The sequence below is a fragment of the Amaranthus tricolor genome, chromosome 15 (genome assembly GCF_026212465.1).
Source record: "Amaranthus tricolor cultivar Red isolate AtriRed21 chromosome 15, ASM2621246v1, whole genome shotgun sequence".
Lineage (NCBI taxonomy): Eukaryota > Viridiplantae > Streptophyta > Magnoliopsida > Caryophyllales > Amaranthaceae > Amaranthus > Amaranthus tricolor.
This window is the reverse complement of record NC_080061.1, coordinates 848,170-859,429: the sequence shown is the minus strand read 5'-3', so window position 1 is coordinate 859,429 and position 11,260 is coordinate 848,170. Positions and strand designations below refer to the sequence as shown.

At 33.3% G+C, this 11,260-nt stretch overlaps 1 protein-coding gene across 2 annotated transcripts; it reads right to left on the bottom strand.

The window, feature by feature from the left end:
- Positions 1–4,059: 4,059 nt before the first annotated feature.
- LOC130801745 (COP1-interactive protein 1) lies at positions 4,060–10,718 on the bottom strand. 2 transcript variants are annotated; one of them, XM_057665624.1, is made up of 3 exons: positions 10,537–10,718; positions 7,880–8,009; positions 4,060–6,832 (listed from the first exon to the last, which is right to left on the bottom strand). In XM_057665624.1, exons 2-3 carry the CDS (start codon positions 8,007–8,009, stop codon positions 4,332–4,334), a joined length of 2,631 nt encoding a protein of 876 aa, XP_057521607.1. In that variant the 5' UTR covers positions 10,537–10,718; the 3' UTR covers positions 4,060–4,331. The 2 variants fall into 2 exon arrangements, with proteins under 2 accessions (XP_057521607.1, XP_057521608.1); XM_057665625.1 differs by lacking the exon at positions 10,537–10,718 and having other exon boundaries at positions 7,880–8,330.
- Between the last annotated feature and the right edge of the window lie 542 nt (positions 10,719–11,260).

Sequence of the window (11,260 nt, the reverse complement as noted above, 5' to 3'; positions counted from 1 at the left end):
AGGGTTTCATCTAATTAATACTATTCGTTTCTAATAAACTAAATTGATCTTATTCAGAATTGATTTAATTAATAATAGTGTTTTTTTTTCTTTTCTAGAGCAAATTTTAAACTTAGCCTTCAAAATCTAATAATATGTATTATAAAAAATTATAAATGTATAAAACAAAAAATTATACATTAAAAAGAATATATATGATCTTATATGTATATATTTTATCTTTTATATATCTTTTAAAAACTTTATTCGAATTTCTCTAGAGAATATATTTTAAATTGAAAATACATTTGAAAATAAAGGAAGAATTGAATATTATGTATGAATCTCAAAATAAATTTATGATGGAATATGGAAAATATTTTGATTAATATTAGTAAAAATAAAAATTTAATGTTAATTTGTACATTACAATAAATCATAAATTTAGTTTGTATATAGATAGATGTTTACTTTACCTTAAAAATTTAACATGTGGTTTCATAATAATTTTTAATTTTTATGTTATGATAGGTAATGTAATTGATACAAAATATATTCTTATTAATATTTAAAATTAATTTTATCCTTGTTAATAAACATGTTGAAGGCTTTGATTAGCAAGATTTATTTTTGACTCATAGAAAGTTAAATGAAACATTTTAAAAGTAAAAAAACAGTTGTAAAATTCTCTAAAATATAGAGAATACAGTCATACACATAATGATATGTTGTACATGTGAGACTTAACAATAAGATCACATTTTTGCACTTGTGTTGTATTCTTACAAATATTTTTCCCTATTTTATTTATAATAATAATAATAATAATAATAGAGTAATAATTTAGAAGTTTTGTTGTTAAATGTAGATTTTTGATAGTGTTTTACACCGATAAAACATAGTACTTGTTACTTAACGTTATTCTTTTTTGTCATTTTATGTTAGTTTATTTGTTGTTTATATAAAGAATTTTTCTATTTATATTATAAATTTTAGATATAATTAGCGTTGTTCATCCTCATTTTAATAATAATGCTTATGATTTTTAAATATTTTTCATTAACTTCATTTTAACATTTTAAATTGTTTAAAGTCTCACATATTTCCCACTAACTTAATTAAAATATTTTTTTATTAATAATATAATATGTTTGCACAATAAATCAAAAAATAACGATTTGTAACCAAATATGAAATATAGAGAGTAAGTGCGGAAGATTACTTTCCATGATTCTATTATCCATAAAAAGAATTTTTGTTGTTTTATTGTTTTGTTGGATATTATATTTTTTGTCATTTCTAATAGTAAATTTGGATAAAAAAAAAAAGAATAAGTGAATGGTAAGGAAGGGAAATGAAGGAAAAGTATAAAAAGAAAGAGAGAATTTTTGTTTAGAATGAAATAAAAGGAAAAATAAAAAAAAATGAATGTTTTTGCTTCAAATCTTTCCACTTGAAGTGATATTGTATTCTTAATTTTTATTTCATATTTTCTCTTTAAATACCTCTCATCCAAATTCTTAACCTCCCGTATTGTTATCCAATAAGGACTCTATCATCCTTTTAAATTATTCTCTTTTCTATTCAAACACAGTGTTAAAAGATACATAAGTTAAATGTTTTTATAATGGAGTATCATTTATCAAGTATTTTTATTATGATGTAATATTACACTTAAAATTTGACAAGATTAAGAATACTTCTTGACCACAACATATATAGTTATGCAGCAATTGTTCATGTTAGATACAATTAGATGATTAAATGGCCGGTTAAATCGTCTAATGTTACTATTCGGTAAATTAACTAGTTAAAACAATTGAATGTTAGAATCAGTTGATTTACGATAAATGGTTGTCACTAGCGTGATTTATGGATCATGGGTCGATTATTATTATCACCACGGCGGAAGTAGGAGAAGCTCTCAAAAATATGGAGGGATCAAAGGCAGTTGGACCTGATAACATTCCGATTGAGGTGTGGAGGGGTTTAGGAGATAAGGGAATTCATTGGCTCACTAACCTCTTTAATTTCATCGTGAGGTCTAGTAAGATGCCAGAAGAATAGAGGGTTAGCACGCTTATCCTTCTGTTTAAAAACAAGGGTGATGTACAAGTATGCGGGAACTATAGAGGGATCAAACTCCTAAACCACACTATGAAACTATGGGAAAGAGTGATTGAGAAAAGAATTAGACGAGAGACGGTAATTAGAGAGAACCAATTCGAATTCATGCCGGGAAGATCAACCACCGCGGCAATTCATATTTGAGGAGACTGATGGAAAAGTATAAGGAGCGAAAAACATTGACCTGGAGAAAGCGTACGATAGTATATTCCCTAGAAACATCATTTGGGATAGCCTCAAGAATAGAGATATTTCACAAAGGTACATTGAGATAATACATGACATGTATGACAGAGTGTCGATTAACATACATACACCAATGGGTATGACAGAGTCTTTCCCTATTAAAGTGGGACTACATCAAGGATCAGCACTAAATCTTTTCATTTTTACGGTCTTTATGGAGGAAATCTCTAAATCCATTTGGGAGACCGCACCACGGTGCATGCTTTTCGCCGACGATATAGTTTTGGTCGCAGAAACCAAGGAAGAGTGGAGGAAAACCTCGGAGGGTAAGGGGTTGCGTATAAGCCGTACGAAGACAGAATATGTGCAATGCAATTTCAGTGGGGCGGAATCGATAGGGGAACCAGAGGTGACCATAGGGGGAGAAGTTGTTGCATGTACGTCCAAGTTCAAATATTTAGGATCGGTGATTCAGAGTGATGGGGAGATTGATGGAGTCGTTACCAATCATATACAAGCGGATTGGCTTAAGTGGCGAGCAGCAACCGGGGTGCTTTGTGATAAAAAGTTCCCGAGAAAAAGGTAAATTTTACCGCATTGTGATTAGGCCGACATTGTTGTATAGGACAGAATGTTGGCACGTAAAGTAGGTTTTCGAACAAAGGATGGAAGTAACAGAAATGCATATGCTGAGATGGATGTGTGGTAACACTATGATGGATAGGATAAGAAACTAGGAGTTCAGGGAGAAGTTAGGGGTTGCACCTCTCTCTGCGAAGATGGTGGAGAACATGTTGAGATGGTTTGAGCATGTGCAGAGAAAGACCCATGACGCCCCAGTGAGAAGAATCAAATGCATCATAGTGGAGGGCAAGAGAAGTCGAGGAGGACCTAAGAGAACGTAGGAGGAACAGATTAATAGTAATCTGCATGAACTTCACCTCTCCAAGGACCTGACTAGGGATAGGAGCAGTTGGCGGCGCCTTATCCACGTCCTAGATTACTAAACTTGTCCCTTCTACCCATTATTTGTTATTGTTCATTGCCTTTGATTATCGCTTTTTACTTTCTTCTCTACTTTTTTCTTTATTTTTAATTATTTGTACGTATTCTATTTATTCTATTTGTAAGTTGCAGGGTTCTCTCTCTTTAAAGACCTTTCTCGAACCGAGGGACTCTTTGACCGCACTCTCCTCTATGGGTATGAACTGTCGTCTTTCTTCCCTCCTCAAACCCTGACCATAGTTTTCTATAAACGAGATACACTGGGTATCATGATGAACTGATAAAATTAGTTGCTCCATATAGTTGGTCAAATAAATTACTCCGTTCTCAAGATCAACTATTAGCCATTTTATTTATTATATATATTCGGGAGTTCAATGAAAAATTTGGGAGTACTTGAGTAAAGCTAAATTTATGTACAATGTAAATGACCATTAGAGACCCATTATTTTGGGATTCTGTGATAGGCAGCGCCGCCCTTGGCTGCATCAATTCTTACCATCAACGCCAAAAAGAGCACATTCTACATTGGGACCCATGAATTCCCAGCCAACTAAAGCACACAATAATTTGTAAAACTAATTTCAAATCAAAAAAAAAAATGTCTAAACTTAGTAGACCTTAATAATCCATTACTAACAAGATATCATAGAGTATCTTATTTATCTATTAATAGTAAATAGTTTATCTATTAGGTTAACTAAATTTTTTTCTACTTAACGGTTTAGCAAAACACCTCTAAATAAAAAAGTGATGCATTAACCCAAAAATAGAGTTTGGAGTTGTAGGAACTCCTTATCGAAAACAATTTCTTTGTCATTACAAAAGTAAAATTGTGTACTTTTAATAAACATATTCATTTAATCCATTAAGTGATTACAATGATAAGATTGCATACAACTGATCTCCATATCTGTTTAGGCGGGAGTCGTCGTTTTTGCTGTTGTTTGAATGTAGGAGTTCCTAAGTGAAATAGTAGAACAAAATTCAAAGAGTGGATGAAAGAATGAATGCTACAAAAGGGAAGACAAGGTTTAAGTTCCTCCTTGATCCTTAACTATCTTGTTTACCAACATCAATTCCTTGAGCTGATCAAATCCGCGGCTTTGTCGATAATCAATCCACATACATAATTGTCGTATCGCCTCCACCTTCTCATTGCCTAATCTCGACAACTCTTCATCCTTCTCCACAATGTCTTTCTCCAAATCGCCCACCTTCTTCTGCATCTCATACACACTTCTCATTAACTTCAGCTTATCACCCTTCTCCTTATTCACCTTACCCTCTAACCTCTTCACCTTTTCCTTCAAAATTTTATCTTGTTCCTTCTCATCCATTTTCAATGTAAAGGGCGATCCTTGATGTTCGTTCATGCACGATTTCATTCGGTTCTTTACAACTTGAATCTCATCAGAAACTCGAGATAACCTTTGTAAAAAACACCCTTCCTTGGTCTCAAATTTCGTTATCAAACACTCCATTCCCTTCATCATTTCATCGACTGCTCGAGAAACTGTTTGTAGCTCAGCTTTTCCCGATGACATGAATTGACTAAGTTTTTTCTCAAGACCGGGATGTTCTTGCTTACAACGCTCTTGCATCCTCTTCGAGGTCTCCTTGATCTCGCCATGAAGTTGCTCAGCTACTCTTATACGCTGACTCAATATACGAAGCTTACCCTCGAAATTCTTCCTAAATTCTTTTGCTACTTCATCCATTTTCCTGTCTGCAGCCTGTAATAACTGTCCTTTCACCGATTTACAATCCTCCTTTAACTTGTGTGCGGTTTCTTCATGCTGTTTTAAGACGATTTGCTGATCTAAAACCCTGGAACTCAGCTCAGAGTTCAAATTTTCGAGCTGGCTAAGTTTTTCCGAAAACTTTTTCCTTTCGACAGACAATTCTTCCTGTAAGTAACTTATTTCATTCTCCGCGATTTGATTCTTTCTCTGAAGATCGACAATCTGATCTTCTCGTTCAGTCAATGTTATTTCGAGCTCCAAAATCTTTGCTTCGAAGCTTTCTTTCTCTTCTCCTAACTCGCTAATCTCTCGATCATGAAAACTTATCTGCTCGTCGAGCTTCTTTTCCATGTCTTTCTCTCGTTGCAGCTGGCTTACCTCTCGAGTTAAGGCCACTATTTGCGTAGACATATCAATCGGCAAGTTTGAAAACTCGTCTCCTTTATCTTCCAGCTTCTTCTCTAGTGCCGATATTCTTTCTTGAAGCGAATCCTTCTCTTCAATTAGCTTACCGATATCATTGTTCTTTATGTTGATCTCTGTTTTAAATTCATTCATCAATTCAAGCTCCTGCTCGATATGGTTAATCTGAGCCGTCAAAGCTACAATTTGCGCCGACTTATCATCATCGCCATTCTCAAGTCTCGTTTGAAGCACAACAAATTGTTCTTCTCGCTCTTTTAGTATCTTCTCCATCTTTGCCACCTTCTCTTGCAACACCTCAATTTCCCGCGATAACCTAAAATTTTCTTGCTCTTTTCTTCCCATCAACTTCTCTCTTTCACTTAACTTTCCACGCAAATTCTGAACCTCGACATCTACATTCTTCATTCTCACAAGCGAATCCTCTTTCTCCTTGTACATTTTCCGAAGTTCTTCTACCTGCGACACGAGCTCCAAATTTTCTCTCGTTTTCTTCTTGATATTCGACTCGAGTTCTGAATTCTTCTTTCTCATGTTCCCTAGATCGCGCTTCATTTTGTTCACCTGATCGAGCAAGTTTTCATGCATTATCGAGCTGCTATTATTTCGATGACCCTTTTCTTCTTTCGTTTCATTTTTCCGAGCATTGATCAACCAATCCGCATTTTGCTTCAGATTCTTCACCTGTAATACCAACTCCTTTAGTTCAGGCGCCTCAAAAACCGACACATCTACTTCAATTACACCATCAGTCCCATTTGTCGTTACCAGTCGAGATACCCCTTCGTTGATCTCATTCATCCTCGCTTCCAATTTACACGCCTGATCTTGCAGTTCTTCGTTCTCCACTCGCTGTTCTAGCGCCTTTTCTCCTGACCACATTCCATCCAACTTAACATTGACTGAACCGAGCTCTGATTCTAATTTCTTAACCAAACCCGAAATTTCTCCAACACAAAGCTTCTGCTTCTCAGCAAGGGATGAAATTTCTCTTCCCTTTTTGTCGAATTTTTCTTTTAAATTTTCTATAATTTTCTCATTTTCCTCTATTTTGTTCATCAAGGATTCCTTATCTACAGATATGTGAATCGACTCGTCCACATCTGACTCCGTCTCTGAATCTGAACTAGAAGTGGCGGCCGTAAAGTAGCCTTCATCTTCTTTTGCTCCATTAACAGTTTGAGATAGGTGTCCTCTCAGATCTTCATATTGGTCATAAACAAATTGAAAATATTTGTGAAAATCCTCAATCAGTTCAATAAGTTCTGATTCTTTTCTCAAATTTGCTTCTGAATTTCTGTTCTTCCTGCTGTTATGACGTCGCTCTTTTACGAGCTTCAAAATCTTTGGCAGTTTGTTCTCTACATCTGAAATGTACCAGATTTTCATGTGAGTCTTATTACATATTCATAATAGGTGCAATGTTAATTTTAAGAGTTGGTTTTATACTAAAAAAATATGCACCAACCTTAAATTTAAAGAGTGTGACTGTGTGAGTAGAGGTGTTCAAAACTAACAGATGACCCAATATTTATTCGACCTTGTAACCGAACCCCACTTTAAAATGAATTTAAAATTATGTAAAAATCAATGTGGAAACAAGACCCGATTTTGAACTAACAGGAAACTCGTGAGCCGAATCGACTCGATGACTTAAATGAGCACCTTTAAGCGTGAGTTAGAGAGTGTGATTAAGTAGAGTGGAGAGTGAGGAATGTGGACTTGTGAATGGAATAGTAAGAAAGGGTGCACAATAAAAAATAGTGTGGACTAAGTCTATTTTAGACTTACTACCAAGGGTCAATTGTAAATAACGTGTTTATTATCACTAACAAATGTACATCAAGAATACCTCAAATCCAGCCACTTATGGCATTGGAGCAATGAACTCTTGTTGTTGTGTGTTTGGTTACCATTTTTGAGGGAATTGGGAAGGAAAAGGTATCGAAAGAGAGGAGAGAGCCATGCACTTGCATTTTCCATCCAAATCATTCTAGTCGAGCAACATAAACATTTCATTTCCCCAATGCTATAAATAGCTCAAACGTACCTAGGTTTGAGGTCGGGTGTACGCAACCTTATCCTTGTTATTGATAACAAAGAGGTTGTGTTGACCCTTGGTAGCAAACAACCAAACACCATCAGCAATTTCACATAAATCAGAAGTGCACATAATTTAATGAGTCATTTTAACACAATCCATTATAATTTGAAATAAAAAAACTATAAATCTTTGACCCTAATCAAAATAAACAAAATAAAGGACACAAATTTTCTAGTCGAATGTATACTCTTCATAGTCCGTCCTCTCCAATTTTCTCATCCACAACACAATGTAGAAGTAAATAGACCTTATACATCATACATATCATAGCATGTGTTTTAAGGTGTTAATGGCAGAGAGAAGTTTTCACCTATTTTAGACTGCTTCAACTCTTCGTCTTTTTTCGGATCAAAGTGATTCGCGTACAAAGTTTGCATTAAATCTCTCCAATGGCGCTTTGTCATTTGAACCGGTGCTCCAACAAAACTTAATGGTAACATCTGAACATAAAGTTGGAAACTAATGCTAGTGAAGAAATGAAATTTGACAGTCAAAGAGTACACAAATTGCAATTACTGCTCACTCGGCCCTTTGAAATTGCAAAGGAAAAGGAGTATCACCGATAATTGACAATATATCAAAAAATTTACTAACAATTTACTAACTCGTTTTAATTATATATGATTGAAAACATATTAGGCAAAAATTAATATGCTTTATAGGCCAAGTTTTCTTGATGAATCATGAAACAAAAGTGACTTGTACTAACTACCAATACACCTTAAAGAGTAAGAGGGAAAAAGGGGCCTAGAAATGAACAAAAAGAAGACCATACATTCAGAATGATCCTCAAAAGTTTTGGTAAGGAAAACTATCCTTTTCTCACCAAGGAAAACTCAAGCAGAAAATGAAAAGTAGATCCACTAGCTAGAGTCAAGAGGGACCCACATTATAGATTTTAACAAAATCAACATCACAAAATATTCTAGTAATAATATAATTCTACTTTTCAACAGCTTCAAACGTCAGAGTTCAATTTGTACATAATTGAATATGGAAGAAGACAACTTGATTAACATTACAATAAGATGATCATGAAAAAGACTGAGATAAATAAGATATTCCATGTTCCTAAACTCTAGTAATTCTAGTACTCTTAGAATACCTAACATAATGCAACATTTAACAAATAACAAGCCTTGGTTTTATGTTTTGTCACCCCAATTTTAGGCATTAGATGGATTTGAGAATTGAGAGTAATATTACATAAACTCAAGTCTATGTAACTCTACACAATCCTCGATCTTAATATAAATCAAGGGTTTTGGAAATGGGCTAAAATAATAGGGATTTGTAACGTTCATTCTCAATATAGTGAATATGATAAATATATCAGCCCGTCTTGTATGACATCATCTCACGGTGAGACAACCTCAAAACAAGTAGCCCATAAGCTAAAAGTTTCTATTATTGGGATATAACCCAAGTATGCATGTCTCACGGTGAGACCATTTCATACAAGAATTTGTGTAACTATATTGGATTCATTTAACAATATGCCCTCCTAACCCCCTCTATTCTGTTGACAACTTTAGTTCTTTTCACTTAAACTTGAGACTTCTGTTGACAACTTTAATTCTTTTCACTTAAACTTGAGACTATGTTAATGTGACTCCAAATGATACTCATTCTATAGGTAAATAGAGTTTTGGGAAATGGGGAATAATAAAAGGTGTTAATTTTCTAATGTTCATTCTCAATATAGTAAAGATGAAAACAAGAGTGTTAGTGAGCGAAAATCGGTCACAACCCACCCTAAAAATATAAGTAAAAGATGCTCATCGGTCTCGCTTTAAACATGGCAAAACTTCTAATAATCTTATAATCATGACTATTTTTGACTCCTCACTTAAAATCTTTCTATATAACAAATTATTGTTTACACCTGTGACCTATGTGTATATGGGTTAATTAATCCATTAATACAACAATTATAATAGGCTGAACACGTGAGAGACGATCTCACACCAAAATGGCTTATATTCCTGACCCCTCATGACCTAATATCTTGTCTTCGCCTCATCCTCAAAGTTGTGATTTGTGAATATGATAGCTTAGCCTATATGATATCGAATTTTTTTATTCCTCCTAACTTCCAAATTCTTTTCCTATTAAACAAAATGTCACGAATAAAATTTTGTAGTTTCATAAATATAATTATTTTTTTAAATGTTTTAGCATCCATATATATCTTATTTTCTTAAGAATTGGATTTTGTCTCGGCATGAGCTCGTGCCCCGGGTCATCCAAAAATATTAAAAAACAACATTTTAATAGTTAATAGTTAGGACTCCTAACTCGGCCCGTTTTGTATGATTTCGTCTCACGACCTCAAAATAGAAAGCCATAAGCTAAAATTTTTTATTTTTTATTATTAAGCTATTTAAATATAGATATACGTCGTAGTGAAAACTTTCTCATACAAAAATTTGCGTATATTTAATAGGTAGGGCCCATATATTTAGCCCGAGCCTTACAAATCTTAGGGGCCATATGTTTTGCCCAAGCCTCACAAATCTCAAGGTCAGCCCCATATCTTGCAAATCGGTTAGATCATTTTCCCATTAAAGTCTTGATTTATTCTCACCTAGTCGTCCCTCCCCGCCCAACCTACAATAATAAATTTATTTTCATAAAATAATTGAGAATCTGGGCTCACCAAAACCACCCAGATTATGAAAAGGAAATCAGAAAAAAAAAAGTTTCCATCAACTTTTTTGGGCATTGTCTTTCTTATAAACATGTGGAAGAAATAAATTAGTATTGCTTTCAAATACACATCAACAACCTGTAATTACAATTTGTAATGCATGTGGGAAAGAAAAACACAGATCTAGTCACAAAAATAAGACAAAATCGCAGAGACAAAAAATATGAATGTAATCAAATTATATAAATCAACAAAAAAACAAATTCAAAAAGCAAAAAAATAATTAAAAAATATTAAAAATCATTTACCCTTTTTACCTGGAATAATTTGATGGAGAAATTCCAAACACTTAAATTAAACGCATAAACATTCCTCAAAATTCATCACCTTGGAAACTGCAAATAATCATAAAAGTGTAAATATGGAATGAAGAAATTAATGTTGGGAAAAGGAAAGAGAAAAATTTAGAGAGGAGAAAGCGGAAATTATATTTGTAAAGACAATCCATTAAAAAGATTTTAAAAAATGAAACATGCGGACAACTTTGTGTTTTTACCAAGTATACTCTTACTCTCCGCTATAATAATTTCTCCATTTCATATTACTTCCACCAAATTAAATTTTGCAGTCTTTATTTTTTTATGGTAATTTACATATTTTAGTTATTGTACAAGAAAAAAATACAGTCACGTAGGATTTTGATTTATTCGTTTCGTCGCATATTTTCATAATATCAAATTTTTATGTTTTTTAGTTATAAACGATTCTTCAAACGCATTGAATTGCACAAAAATATTTTCGGTCATTTTGAAACGGAGGAAATAGCATTTGTATAGAGGGTGATTATGAAGATATGCAAAATGCCCAATTGTATATAATCTATTAATTTAAGGGTCTTAAATATTATTTGTTTTACATTATCTTTGACTTAGCTAGTTTAATTATTTGTTTGTTGGCCTTTAAAATTATAAAAAATATAAAATATCAGAATTTCTAAAATTAGTGTGTATTTTTGCTCTGCTCACGCTTGTGTCGTATATA